The 15,185-nt window shown below is 44.4% G+C and overlaps 1 protein-coding gene across 2 annotated transcripts in view; it reads left to right on the top strand.

Annotated features, from left to right (window-relative positions):
- LOC122930794 (E3 ubiquitin-protein ligase TTC3-like) overlaps nucleotides 1-15,185 on the top strand; it is a 176,760-nt gene that overhangs the window by 8,232 nt on the left and 153,343 nt on the right. For both annotated transcript variants that reach the window (XM_044284388.1, XM_044284389.1), the window contains exon 2: nucleotides 10,517-10,584. In XM_044284388.1, the coding sequence (XP_044140323.1) occupies nucleotides 10,519-10,584 (66 nt within the window). In that variant the 5' untranslated portion in view covers nucleotides 10,517-10,518. The remainder of the gene's footprint in view (nucleotides 1-10,516; nucleotides 10,585-15,185) is intronic.

Below are 15,185 nucleotides of genomic sequence, written 5' to 3' on the forward strand. Positions count from 1 at the left end.
GTATAAAGTTATTGGTCTGAAGAGGTTAATGAAAGCACCTTGGAGGTGCCTTCATTAACCCCTCTCTAAACCAATAACTTTATACATGCCAAGGTGGTGCTTGCAGCCTCCATTAACCACTCTCTCTCTCCATCTGCCTCCCCCCAGCCTCTGATCTGCTTGCCCCCAGCCTCTGATCTGCTTGCCCCCAGCCTCTGATCTGCTTGCCCCCAGCCTCTGATCTGCTTGCCCCCAGCCTCTGATCTGCTTGCCCCCAGCCTCTGATCTGCTTGCCCCCAGCCTCTGATCTGCTTGCCCCCAGCCTCTGATCTGCCTCCTCCCCCCCCAGCCTCTGATCTGCCTCCTCCCCCCCCAGCCTCTGATCTGCCTCCTCCCCCCCCAGCCTCTGATCTGCCTCCTCCCCCCCCCAGCCTCTGATCTGCCTCCTCCTCCTCTGATCTGCCTCCTCCCCCCCCCAGCCTCTGATCTGCCTCCTCCCCCCCCCAGCCTCTGATCTGCCTCCTCCCCCCCCCCCCCAGCCTCTGATCTGCCCCCTCTGGTAATGCAACCCCCCCCCCCTCCCCCCAGCCTCTGATCTGCCCCCTCTGGTAATGCAACCCCCCCTGCCCCCTCTGGTAATGCAACCCCCCCCCCCCCCCAGTATTAATCATTGGTGGCAGTGGCCACAGGGTCCCCCTCCTCCCCCCCATCATTGGTGGCAGTGTCAGTTCCGATCGGAGCCCCAGCAGTGTAATGCTGGGGCTCCGATCGGTTACCATGGCAGCCAGGAGTCACTCTACTGAAGCCCTGGCTGCCATGGTATGTTAGTGAGCAGAGAGCAGCGCATTATACTCACGTGCGCTGTGGCCGCCGGTCGCTCCTTCTCATAGGTCTGTGCGGCGCATTGCTAATGCTTACAGCATTAGCAATGCGCCGCACAGACCTATGAGAAGGAGCGACCGCCGGCCACAGCGCACGTGAGTATAATGCATTAGCAATGCGCCGCACAGACCTATGAGAAGGAGCGACCGGCGGCCACAGCGCACGTGAGTATAATGCGCTGCTCTCTGCTCACTAACATACCATGGCAGCCAGGACTTCAGTAGCGTCCTGGCTGCCATGGTAACCGATCGGAGCCCCAGCATTACACTGCTGGGGCTCCGATCGGAACTGACACTGCCACCAATGATTGGGGGGAGGAGGGGGACCCTGTGGGATATGGCCGGCACATTCATTGGTGGCGCAGTGGCCACAGTCCCTCCCCTCCTCCTCCTCCTACTCAGTCCCTCCCCTCCTCCTCCTACTTGGTCTTCAGCGGCAGCCGCGCACAGTGGGGAGGGAGAGACTCCCTCCTCCTCCCTCCTCCCTCAGCTGTGCCGACCGGCTCAGTCCTGCCTCTCTGGCCTCCGGAGGACACGGAAGCGGTGAGTGAGACGCTTAATTTCACTCCCGCTCCGTGATCACGTGATCTAAACGATTCCCTGCATCGATGAATTTTTTGACTCGATTTAATCGAGTTATTCGAATAATCGTTTCAGCCCTAGTTGACATATTAGGTATTGCCACGTCTGTAACTATCTGTTCTATAAAAAATTCACATGACCTAATCCCTTAGGTATACGCTGTAAAAATAAATAAATAAAAACTGTGCCAAAACAACAAATTTTTTGGGTCACCTTACCCATAAAGTATAATAATGAATGATCAAAAAAATCATAGGTACCCAAAAATAAAACTGGCACCTTATCCCGTAGTTTCCAAAATGTGGTAACTTTTTGAGTTTCTACTGTAGGGGTGCATCAGGGGGGCTTTAAATGGGACATGGCATCTAAAAACCAGTTCAGCTAAATCTCCCTTACAAAAACCATACATCGTTCCTTTACTTCTGCCCCCTGCCATGTGCCCGTACAGCAGTTTACGATCACATGTGGGGTGTTTCTGAAAACCGCAGAATCAGGGTAATAAATATTGCGTTTTATTTGGCTGGTAACCCTTGCTTTGCTACTGGAAAAAACTGATTAAAATGTAAAATCTGCCAAAAAGGTGAAATTCTGAAATTTTATCTTCATTTTCCGTGAATTCTTGTGGAACACCTAAAGGGTTAACAAGGTTTGTAAAATCAGTTTTGCATACTTTGAGGGGTATAGTTTCTAAAATGGGGTCATTTTTGTGTGGTTTCTATTATGTAAGCCTCAGAAAGTGACTTCAGTCCTGAACTGGTCCTTAAAAAGATTTGCTTCCAAGCCTTGTAACGTCCCCAAAAAATAAAATGTCATTTTTAAAATGATCCAAACATGAAGTAGACATATGGGAAATGTAAAGTAATAACTATTATATGAGGTATCACTATCTATTATAAAAGTAGAGAAATTGAAATTTGATCATTTGGGAATTTTTCACAAAGGTGAAATATATCGACTCAAGTTGGACTATCGTGAAGTACAATGTGTCAAGAGAAAACAATCTCAGAATGGCTTGGATAAGTAAAAGCGTTCCAAAGCTATTACCACATAAAGTGACACATGTCAGATTTGCGAAAAATGGCCGGGGCAGGAAGGTGAAAACGGGCCCGGGGTTGAAGGGGTTAAACACGATCGTATATAATTAAACATATCAAAGGTTTATAAATACTGTTTTCTGCTACAAATTGATACAGCGATGCTGTTTTTATACAAAGTGGCAAAACCTGGTTTTAGATGGGTAGATATATAGATAGATATGCGATAGATAATAGCTGGATATAGATAGATAGATATATTTGTTAGATGGAAAGATAGGCGATATATAGATAGATATTGTCAATATTTATAATATTATTAAATATGATAGTATATAAAATACGGTAGTGTCGAAACGTTTTTAGATTTCACCTAGAACCGGCCCTGCTGCAGCCCATTGAATAGTGTAACCCAGGGCTCAACAAATCCCAGGTTGCCATGGCGATCAGGAATTTTGTCCTGGCGTCTGGGTATTTGCCCTCACATGGCTGCCCCCAGAAGGAGTTACCCGGGGGGCGGAGAGTGGGGTGGACAGGGTGGCATCGGGGGAGCGGAGGAGGTAGGTAGGATGCAGTGGGTCCGCATCATGTGGGGGCGTTTCTTCTCCCTGGCTGTAGAGCTGTCCAATCGCAACACAGGGAGAAGGAATGCCCAGGGGAGAAGCTGATGTCTCTTCCCCATTGCTCCGATAGTAATTAGCATATAGAGCAGGAGACAGTAATGGGGCACAGCGGGCGAACGGAGCGGCGCCCAGGTATAATAGTAAGTGCAGGGACATCTCTGGGCGCCGCTCTCTGTAGCCTAATACTTAGTCTGGACCCATATAATATAACACATAATACAGGAGGCAGGTTCCGGCAGCAGAATCGCATAGCCGGCATCCTGCCTCTGACAGGGAGCTGCGATCAGCGGCAGTTAACCCCTCAGGTGTGGCACCTGAGGGGTTAACTGCTGCTGATCTGCTGCCAGTACCTGCCTCCTGTATTGAGGGTTAATTATCATTGGTGGCGCAGTGCCCACCCCCTTACGCCATTAAAATCATTGATGGCACAGTGCGCCCTCCCCTCTCAACCCCCCAGTATTAACCCCTTAAGGACTCAGCCCTATTTCACCTTAAGTACTTTTGCAAATCTGACCAGTGTCACTTTAAGTGCTCATAACTTTAAAACGCTTTGACTTATCCAGGCCATTCTGAGATTGTTTTTTTCCCCGTCACATATTGTACTTCATGACACTGGTAAAATGAAGTCAAAATTTTTTATTTTTTTTTTGCATAATAAAATACCAAATTTACAAAACATTTAGAAAAATTAGCAAATTTCAAAGTTTCAGTTTCTCTACTTCTGTAATACATAGTAATACCCCCAAAAATTGTGATGACTTTACATTCCCCATATGTCTACTTCAGGTTCGAATTATTTTGGGAATGATATTTAATTTTTTGGGGATGTTACAAGGTTTAGAAGCAAATATTGAAATTTTTCAGACATTTACAAAAACCCAATTTTTAGGGACCACTACAGCTCTGAAGTCACTTTGCGAGGCTTACATAATAGAAACCACCCAAAAATTACCCCATTCTATAAACTACACCCCTCAAGGTATTCAAAACTGATTTTACAAACTTTGTTAACCCTTTAGGTGTTGCACAAGAGTTATTGGCAAATGGGGATGAAATTTGAGAATTTAATTTTTTTTGCCTAATTTTCCATTTTAACCCATTTTTTTCCACTAACAAAGCAAGTTTACAGAAACACCCAATATGTGTCCGTAAACTACTGTACGGCCACACAGCGGGACGTAGAGTGAAAGGTGCGCCGTTTGGTTTTTGGAAGCCAGATTTTGCTGGACTGGTTTTTTGACACAATGTCCCATTTGAAGCCCCTGATGCACCCCTCAAGGTATTCAAAACTGATTTTACAAACTTTGTTAACCCTTTAGGTGTTGCACAAGATTTAATGGAAAATAGAGATACAATTTAAAAATTTCACTTTTTTGGCAGATTTTCCATTTTAATATCTTTTTTTCAAGTAACAAAGCAAGGGTTAACAGCCAAATAAAACTCAATATTTATGGCCCTGATTCTGTAGTTTACAGAAACACCCCATATGTGGTCGTAAACAGCTGTACGGGCACACGGCAGGGCGCAGAAGGAAAGGAATGCCATACGGTTTTTGGAAGGCAGATTTTGCTGGACTGTTTTTTTTTTTTTTACACCATGTCCCATTTGAAGCCCCCCTAGAGTAGAAACTCCTAAAAAGTGACCCCATTTTAGAAACTACGGGATAAGGTGGCAGTTTTGTTGGTACTAGTTTAGGGTACATATGATTTTTGGTTGCTCTATATTACACTTTTTGTGCGGCAAATTAACAAGAAATAGCTTTTTTGGCACTTTTTTTTTTTGGGTTATTTACAACATTCATCTGAAAGGTTAGATCATGTGGTAATTTTATAGACCAGGTTGTCACGGACGCGGCGATACCTAATATTTATACTTTTTTATTTTTTTATTTATGTAAGTTTTACACAATGATTTCATTTTTAAAACAAAAAAAGTTTGTGTCTCCATAGTCTAAGAGCCATAGTTTTTTCAGTTTTTGGGCGATTATCTTGAGTATGGTATTATTTTTTGCGGGATGAGATGGCAGTTTTATTGGCACTATTTTGGGGTGCATATGACTTTTTGATCGCTTGCTATTGCACTTTTTGTGACGTAAGATGACAAAAAATTCCTTTTTTTAAACAGTTTTTTTATTTTTATTTTTTTACGGTGGTCACCTGGGGGGTTAACTCATGTGATATTTTTATAGAGACGGTTGATACGGACACGGCGATACCTAATATGTATACTTTTTTTTATTTATGTAAGTTTTTGAAACAAAAAAAATCATGTTTTAGTGTTTCCATAGTCTAAGAGCCATAGTTTTTTCAGTTTTTGGGCGATTATCTTGGGTAGGGTCTAATTTTTTGCGGGATGAGATGACGGTTTGATTGGCACTATTTTGGCGTACATGCAACTTTATTACCTTTTTGGGGAAGTAAGGTGGGCAAAATTTCAATTTTCTCAGTTTTTTTTTTTTTATGGCGTTCACCGTGCGGGGAAAGTAACATAACCGTTTTATAGATCAGGTCGTTACGGACGCGGCGATACCAAACGTGTAGGGAATTCTATTTTGTTTCATTTTTAATTAGTGATAAATGTGTTTTTTGATTTTTCACTTTTTCTTACTTTTTTTTTTTTTACCCAGACCCACTTGGTTCTTGAAGATTCAGTGGGTCTGATGTCTGTATAATACAGTACAGAACCCTATATAGGGTTCTGTACTGTATTTTACTTACACTGAACAGATCTATGCTTTTAGCATAGATCTGTTCAGCACCATGGACAGCAGGACGCCTGAGAAGGCGTCCTGTTGCCATTGGAACCTTCCCCCGCTGCGAAGTTGTGGCCACAACTTCGCAGACGGGGAAGGGTAAGGACTGGGGCTTCGGGGGGCTCTCTCCCATTGGGGGGCTGCAAAGGCACAGCAGCCCCCCGATGGGAGAGGGAGGAAGCCGCATCTTACTGTTAACTCTTTCCATAAAGTGGTCCGTACGATAGCGTTGCATAAAAACTTACCCTGCTCTATTTTAGATTCTTTGGCGTCTTTGTCAAGTTGGTCATACATGGGAGAGTTTACACCGTAGGTAACATATACCTTCCAAATTCGGGTCAAGGTAAGTCATTTGCAGCTATCATGTCAACGTTGGAATCTTTCATGGATGGTATTGTACTGCTGGGAGGAGACTTTAACTTGCCCCTCAATCCGTCGCTGGACACCTCCCTTGGGAGATCGCTGGTTCCTAACTCGACTCTCTCTAGGGTCCGCTCTGTCTTGCAGACCAATAGGTTGGTAGATGTATGGAGGGTGTTAAATCCGACAAGTCGAGATTATACATACTACTCTCCAGCCAATGACTCCTATAGCAGGATCGACCTGTTTGTTATCTCCCACCATGCTTTGTCTTACCACCCTAGGGTTGATATTGGTTCGATATTATGGTCAGACCATGCCCCTGTTTTTCTTACTCTGGCTTTACCTGACTTGGTGGCCAAGGAATGGATGTGGCGGCTCAATGCACATTTACTGAAGGACATGGTTTGTAGACAAGCCATAGACAAGTCTATTTCAGATTTTATGGATACTCATGCTACTGACTCCACAGCTCCTCCTATGCAGTGGGAAGCACTCAAATGTGTCCTAAGGGGGGTGTTTATTCAGCACGGCTCGAGATTAAAAAAGGAGAGAGAGGCACGTATTAGGAGCTTGTCTGAGGAGTTACTTCGCCTGGAATCCCTTCATAAGGGATCTCTTACCCCTGACCTGCTGACGGAACTGACCTCGGTGAGAGACAAATTAAGGGAGGAGATTAGTAAGAAACATGCAAATGCCCGGGAACGTTACCAGGGCTTCTTGTTCGAAAACGCCAATAAATGTGGGTCGGCCCTAGCCAAACTTCTTCATCCTAGGTTGACACAATCCTATATCCCTGAGATTAAGGACTCACAGGGTAAGACCTTGCATCACCCTCTCCACATTGCTGAAGCTTTCAGAGAATATTATGCATCACTGTACAATATCAAAGGCCAATTTGCGGACATGCGGCCCTCTGAACTGGATAGTCGCATCTCATCTTATTTAAGTGAGACGGCCCTGCCTGCAATTTCGCCAGAGCAGCAAGCTGATTTAGATCTACCCCTCTCTGAAGCTGAGGTAAAACTGGTGGTCAAGTCTCTTAAGGGCCATAAGAGCCCCGGACCGGACGGATTTACTGGCGTTTTCTATAAAAGATTTCTTGATCTGCTTAGTCCCTTGATGACAAAAATGTTCAATAGCATCTCTCCTACTTGTCCCTAATAAAGACAACACGGTTTGTGGTAACTACAGACTGATATCATTAATAAATTGTGATATAAAAATTTACTCAAAGATCCTGGCGAATAGATTGCGGCTGTTTTTACTGCAATGTGTTAGCCTAGATCAAGTTGGAATTGTCCCTGGCAGAGAAGCCAGAGACAATACCATTCGCACTATCGCGCTGATTCATCATGTGCAAGAAAGACAGATCCCCGTTGGCTTGATGTCTGTGGATGCTGAGAAGGCGTTCGACAGGGTTCATTGGCGATTTCTGTTAGCTTCCTTGCAACATCTTGGATTGGGATGCAGATTCATAGAATATGTATCAGCTTTATATACCCACTCTACTGCCAGGGGTAGGGTTAATGGTGTTCTAGCGCCCCCTTTCGAGATCCGTAATGGAACTCGCCAGGGATGCCCATTGTCCCCTCTCCTGTACGTGCTACAAATGGAACATCTCGCTCAGGCTATCCGCCTTAATCCGGACATTACAGGTAACTCCATCAGGAATAAACAGCAGAAACTGGCGTTATACGCTGACTACTTGCTCCTATACGTGTCGACTCCTCGCATCTCAATCCCATCTTTACTCCGAGAGTTTGATAGATTTGGACACCTGAGCAATTTCAAGGTGAATCTTTCAAAGACTGAGCTACTAAACATCTCTTTGGCCGCTGCAGATGTAGATTCCCTCCAAAATAACTTTTCTTTTAAATGGAAAGAGCAAAGTTTGGTGTACTTGGGCGTCCAAATCCCTGCACAGCTACACTTGCTTTTCCCACTCAATTACCTGCCACTGCAAAAGAGAACGCTGGAGGATATGCAGAAGTACTCCCTGAAAAAGCTGTCTTGGTTTGGCCGTATGTCCGCCTTTAAGATGGACATCCTGCCGAGGTTTCTATACCTCTTTCAAACTGTCCCAGTATATGCGCCGAGGTCGTATTTCCAGGAGCTACAAAAAGGTCTGAATAAGTTTATATGGCAGGCAAGCAAACCCAGATTACAGAGACAGGTCCTGACTAAGCAGAAATCCTTGGGCGGTTTTGGCCTCCCAGACATGTTAATCTATCACAGCGGTTCGGTGCTAACCAGATTACGGGACTGGCTTCATAAGGATGCTCAGAAATTGTGGGTGGGTTTGGAACAGTCTTTGTCTCCTCTGTCCCTTCAGGCGTTGCCCTGGCTTGAGTTAGCTAAAAGGCCAGCCTCTGAGGAATGGCCATATTTGGTAAGGCATGCCCTATCTATCTGGGACCAATGGTTCTCCATGTCACAGGTGTCAGCTAGGCCAGGTCCTATGACCCCATTGCATGGTAACCCAGCATTTCACCGGGCCTTCGGCCCTCCGCTTTTCTCATTAAAACCGCAGGGGATGGTATCTTGAGGGTTAAGGACTTGGTCACCTCGGGGCAACTATCCTCCATTGAGAATCTTCGACAGAATGTAGCTTTCTCACAAGTTTCATGGCTGGGGTACGCTCAAGTCAGGTCATTCATGGGTCTCACGTTTCCTGGTGGAGGGATAGGTCAGTTGACAGACTTTGACAAGCTTTACTTGGCCTCCACAGACGGACGCGGTACAATATCATCCATGTATCAGGTTTTGCTACAATCCCAGAATGGTGACAGAGCCCCATTCTTTGCAAAATGGCAAAGGGATCTGCAAATTACCTTCTCAGCGGATGAAGTGGAGAAGATATGTACACTCTTCCATGGGATGTCAATGGCGACTCAAGTTAAAGAAAAGAATTATAAAATTGTCTCTAGGTGGTACTATTGTCCTACTACTCTACATCAGATGTTTCCGTCGGTTCCCGATCACTGCTGGCGGTGTGAACGAGAGAGGCTCTATGCTGCATATCTGGTGAACTGCCAGTTGATAAAGCCTTTCTGGGAGAAGGTTTTGAAAATTTATACCAGCTATTCGAACCAGTCAATACCTAATACTCCTCAAGTTACATTGCTGTCTCTCTTCCCGGGCTCTATCTCACAAGTTAAGAAAGGGGCACTACGTCTCTTCTTAGCTGCGGCACGCATGGTGATTCCAAGGCACTGGAAAACCATTTCCCCCCCCCCTACATTGACTGAGTGGGCCAAGGAATTGAAACGCATTCTTAGGATGGAAGAGTTGATAGCCGACAGTCAAGAAAGGGGTGGAATTTATCAGAACAGATACAACTCTCTGACTTTCTTTCTAGACTCTCAGAGATTTAGAGATCTGGTTTGTTCTTGAATTTACCCCAGTAGGGTTCCTGGCAAGTGCACCCTAACTTTAGTATCCCTCCCTTCTTCCTAATCCTCTTTCCTTTTGTGTCCTATATGTTTGGTGTGTTTTAGGAACTTCCATTTATGATTACATACCTAGTGCTTTCACTTGGGCATTCGAGGGCTCACAATAAATCTTATTCTCCTTCACTGCTGATAGTCCTCCTTGATTGGGGTTCCCTGTTATGATAGGGATGTTCGAGTCCCTTTGACTTTTACAATGTATGTGATAATTTGACTGTATTTTGAGGGTCCTGCGTGTCCCTTTGTTGGACTATGTCCATACTACTTGTTTCATTGCCTTGTGATGTAAAGTGTCATTTGCTTATGAAAATCAAAAAGTAAATAAAATAAGATTACACATAAAATATATAAACAATAAACTGATCACATATTGCCACGTCAAAAGTCCAAATTATTAAAATATAAAAAAAATCTATGCGGTGAACGCTGGAACAGGAAAAATAAAATAAAAGTGCGCGATTCGCCATTTTTTTAAAATGCGTAATGCACGTGGCTTGATATCGCAACAACTCTACTCTGTACAAACACCACTGCTGTATATGTGTGTGAGATTCTGTACACTGCCACTGTATATGTTAATGCCAATGTTGTTTGGTTTAAGACTTCTTTATATGTTAATTTAAGAGATGTTATTTTTGTCGCTGAAAATAAGGCTTTATAAGGTAAAAAACTAACAAAAGCGGCTCCAAACTTTTTTAGCTGGCTCCTAGATTCCAAGGAAATTTGTCAAGCCCTGGTGTAACCTATGTATATGACGTGTGAACCACGTGTTCCCCATACATACATATGTACAGTCCCTCTGTATGTATCTGCAGATGCTTTCCATTCTTACACATGTCTCTTTTTGTTTTAGAAATGACGACTGTATGTACTGAATTCGGCATGCGCACTACTCGACTCATACCGGGCAGATGTGAATGGGTAAGTGGCAGACTCGAAATCGAAATGTAGAATCAGTGAAATTTATAAAATCCGTTCTTTGTGCTGTGACTTCCCGGTCAGGATCCCTTATGGAAGGCTTGTGCTTTAGGGCTCATGCATATGACCATATGTATTTTGCAGTCTGCAAAACACAGATCCACAAAAAATACGGATGACGTCCGTGTGCATTCCGCATTTTGCAGAACAGAACAGCTTGGCCATAATCCAGTCCTATTAATTTCCGTATTTTTGCTGCCCCCATTGAAGTGAATGGTTTCCCATACGGGCTGCAAAAGAAGAAAAACAACGGACACTGAAACAAAATACGTTTGTGTGCATGAACCCTTAGGGGGGGAAAGCTTTCGATGTGCAAACTTAATATGTTTATTGGGGCGAGGGGGTTACATTACCCAAAACTTTGTAGACTATAAAATTCCGGTATCCAGTTAAAAAAAAATAAAAAAAAAAAAATATATATTTTTTACATTGCATGGCATCTGATAAATACATTTATCATGGCGTATATGTTAAATGGAGGCCATAAATGTGATGTGAACTGTCACGGTAGAACCAGTGATCTAACCATTGTTGAAGCTGCTTTTAATTTAAGAATTTAAAGGGAGTCTGTCACCAGCATTTCACTTTTTTTACCCCTTCCCATAGCTCCCTAGCATGCTTACAGTTATTAAAAACGTTACCTCTGGCATCAATCCTGGACTTGTAGAACCATCAAAAAACGATCTTTATAAGATATGCAAATGAGGGTTCGCAAGTGCCCAGGGGCGGCGTTACTCTTTGGTGCCCTGCTTGCTCAGCCTTTCCATTGCGCCCCCCCCTTCCTACCCTCCGCCCGCCCATCCTTTCCCTCTGACCGCCTTTCTACTAACTTGTTGTTCTGCCGAGATCCCGCGCCTGCGCACTAAGTCCGTCGGCCGGCGCATGCGCACTGCGATGCCCTTTCCTTGTATGGCATCACAGTAACTATTGCGCATGCGCCGGCTAACGACGCGAAAACACAACAAAGGAGGCGGTCCATCGGCGCATGCGCATTAATTACTGTGATGCCGTACAAGGAATGGGCATCGCAGTGCGCATGCGCCAGCCAAAGGAATGAGTGCGCAGGCGCGGGATATCGGCAGAATAACAAGTTGGTAGATAGGCGGTCAGAGGAAAAGGATGGGCGGGTGGAGGGACGCAATGAAAAGGCTGAGCAAGCAGGGCACCTAAAAGAGTAACGCCGCCCCTGAGCACTTGCGAGGCCTCATTTGCATATCTTATAAAGATCGTTTTTGATGGTTCTCTAAGATATGCAAATGAGGGCTTGCAAGTGCTCAGGGGCGGCGTTACTCTCTTAGGTGCCCTGCTTGCTCAGCCTTTTCATTGCGTCCCTCCGCCCGCCCATCCTTATCCTCTGACTGCCTATCTACCATCTTGTTATTCTGCAGATATCCCGCGCCTGCACACTCATTCCTTTGGCTGGCGCATGCGCACGGCGATGCCCATTCCTTGTACGGCATCACAGTAATTAATGCGCATGCGCCGATGGACCGCTTCCTTTGTTGTGTTTTCGTGTCGTTAGCCGGCGTATGCGCAATAGTTACTGTGATGCCATACAAGGAAAGGGCATCGCAGTGCGCATGCGCCGGCCGACGGACTGAGTGCGCAGGCGCGGGATCTCGGCGGAATAACAAGTTAGTAGAAAGGCGGTCAGAGGGAAAGGAAGGGACGGGGGGCGCAATGGAAAGGCTGAGCAAGCAGGGCACCAAAGAGAGTAACGCCGCCCCTGGGCACTTGCGAGCCCTCATTTGCATATCTTATAAAGATCGTTTTTTGATGGTTCTATAAGTCCAGGATTGATGCCAGAGGTAACGTTTTTATTAACTGTAAGCATGCTAGGGAGCTATGGGAAGGGGTAAAAAAGTGAAATGCTGGTGACAGACTCCCTTTAAGATATCCTCTGGTGCTCCAAATCAAGGTACCCCAAGGGGTTAATAGCCACGCGTGGCAGAGACCTACGCTGACACAAAGGCAGGTCAAAGACGGTCTCTCTCTTTATTACAATGAGTAAAGCAGTTTATACGTCTTCAGGGGGGGGCGGGCGTCCCCCTCTGAGGCTCATGCCATTATTTCATTGGCTAAGAAGGAAAAGCAGATGAGATAACACTTGGCTTCTGCGCGGTATGCACTGTCTTACAAACTTTGGTATGTGACGTTAATGTAAACATCTGTGTGCTAGCGCCATCTTGTAATATATGCAACATTAATACTGCATACGTCATATGACGCACCTCAAGGAGGTGCTTTATTATAGGCAATAAGTATACATGGGTATCATCTAACGAAGTAATTGGCATAAGCCTTCTTCTACAGTCCATACGTCATTCTTGACACATCTGTGGGAGAAGTGAGGGGCCTCTTGCAGCTTCCATCCCGCTTGAATTGCCCTTCGGTGTAGAATAAACAGACAGTAAGAAGCAAAGGGGGAGGGGAGGCAGTTTCAAGCAGATGCATACAAATCATCTCTGGTTATGTAGTCCTTGGAACAGGATAGAATGATATTCACACATCTCTATCACCATGTTGTTTGCAATGCTCCAGATCTGCTGGAGTTATGAAGAGGTGCCGGCCTCTCCATAACTTGGGCGTATCCAGCGCCAGTCTAAATATACGCCAGCTGTCATGCATTTAAAACCTTAAACAGGCATAAAAAATGATGAACGAGACCGAGCCTTCCACGCCAGGTCCACTTGTTTTAGACCTGGCGTGAACAGGGAAAAGTTGCAGATTGCGGCGCAAATATCCTTTGGGCCGCAATCTGCGCCAGAAATACACCTAATATAGACGTATTTCTGGATAGTAAATGACCCCCTTAGTCTAGGGGTAAAAGAATGAGGCGTGGTGGTATGTGAGTCTTCCTCCACCTCTTCCAACTCCAAATGGCAGAAGACCTTCTTTATTAGCAAATCCCTGGGTGTCACCCTTACAACTTAAAAATACAAATGAGCCAATAGGTTTGTGGCATGGTTTAAAAAAAGGGTGATGTATTTATCCTCATAGTATAACGTACATCCGGACACAATTAGCATACTCCAGGTGGGAAAACCAAAACAGAGGAATTCCTTTGTCTACATACTTGACTTCTCCTCTGTAGCTGTCTGGCTTTTATACCAAATAGTGCAGCCAAGGTATATCCAAGATTTAATTATCTTTATATTATTCTACTACAGTCGTGGCCAAAAGTTTTGAGAATGACACAAATATTAGTTTTCACAAAGTTTGCTGCTAAACTGCTTTTAGATCTTTGTTTCAGTTGTTTCTGTGATGTAGTGAAGTATAATTACACGCACTTTATACGTTTCAAAGGCTTTTATCGACAATTACATGACATTTATGCAAAGAGTCAGTATTTGCAGTGTTGGCCCTTTTTCAGGACCTCTGCAATACGACTGGGCATGCTCTCAATCAACTTCTGGGCCAATTCCTGACTGATAGCAACCCATTCTTTCATAATCACTTCTTGGAGTTTGTCAGAATTAGTGGGTTTTTGTTTGTCCACCCGCCCCGCCTCTTGAGGATTGACCACAAGTTCTCAATGGGATTAAGATCTGGGGAGTTTCCAGACCATGGACCCAAAATGTCAACGTTTTGGTCCCCGAGCCACTTAGTTATCACTTTTTGCCTTATGGCACGGTGCTCCATCGTGCTGGAAAATGCATTGTTCATGACGCTGTTAGGCCATTTCACTTCTGCAATCCCTGCAGTCAGGTGGGCACAGCATCATACAAGAATGCTGCAGATGTTCCTCCTAAAGTCCTCGGATGGAAAGCAGGAGACTTTAGACAAAAGAATAAAAATCCCTTTTAAGTGTAAAAGTGTCTCCTTTGGTGGAGAATAAAGAAAAATCTTCAAAGAGGTGTGTTCTGCCAACATACAAATCAAATGGTTATTACAACTGACGAGATATAGGCGGTGTAGAGAGGACAAAGGAAGAGAAGCCCTTCACACCCGTGAAAAAAGGTTTGAAACACGTACCAGGCGCCAGATCACTCAGTCATTAGTCGTGATGAAGATACAGATGGATTCTTATTTGTATATAAGATATAGAGAAGACCTTCACCGGGGTCTGTTTGAAGAGCTAGGAGTTTAGAAAAAGCTCCTCAGCTCTATATTAGTGATGTTAGAGATCATAAAATAGTGATAGTAATAAAATTAAGGATAATAGTAAAATCAAATCCACTCACTTCACAGGGGGGGCAGTCACCAGGATAAGCTCAAGACACCTGGGACTATTTTCCCCCCCAGCCAGGATCGCATGTAGAGATGTAAATAATTGAACGCCGCCTACACACGTGGCTTCTGGTCAATCATTTTATTAGTATAAGGCTCAACGCGTTTCGAGGGTCTGAGGCCCTCTTCTTCAGGAGAAATAAATACATTAATTTGGTTATAACAGAAAAAAGGCGAATGAATGAAAAAATATAAAAAAATATATATATAAAAATAGAATAAAATATAAAGTAACAAATAAAAAACATTTTTTAAGAATTGTTTTATAGGTGTATATATGTGTAAAATTGTGTATATGTATGCTTCAATGTATA

The sequence above is a fragment of the Bufo gargarizans genome, chromosome 3 (assembly GCF_014858855.1).
Source record: "Bufo gargarizans isolate SCDJY-AF-19 chromosome 3, ASM1485885v1, whole genome shotgun sequence".
NCBI classification, from domain to species: Eukaryota; Metazoa; Chordata; class Amphibia; order Anura; family Bufonidae; genus Bufo; species Bufo gargarizans.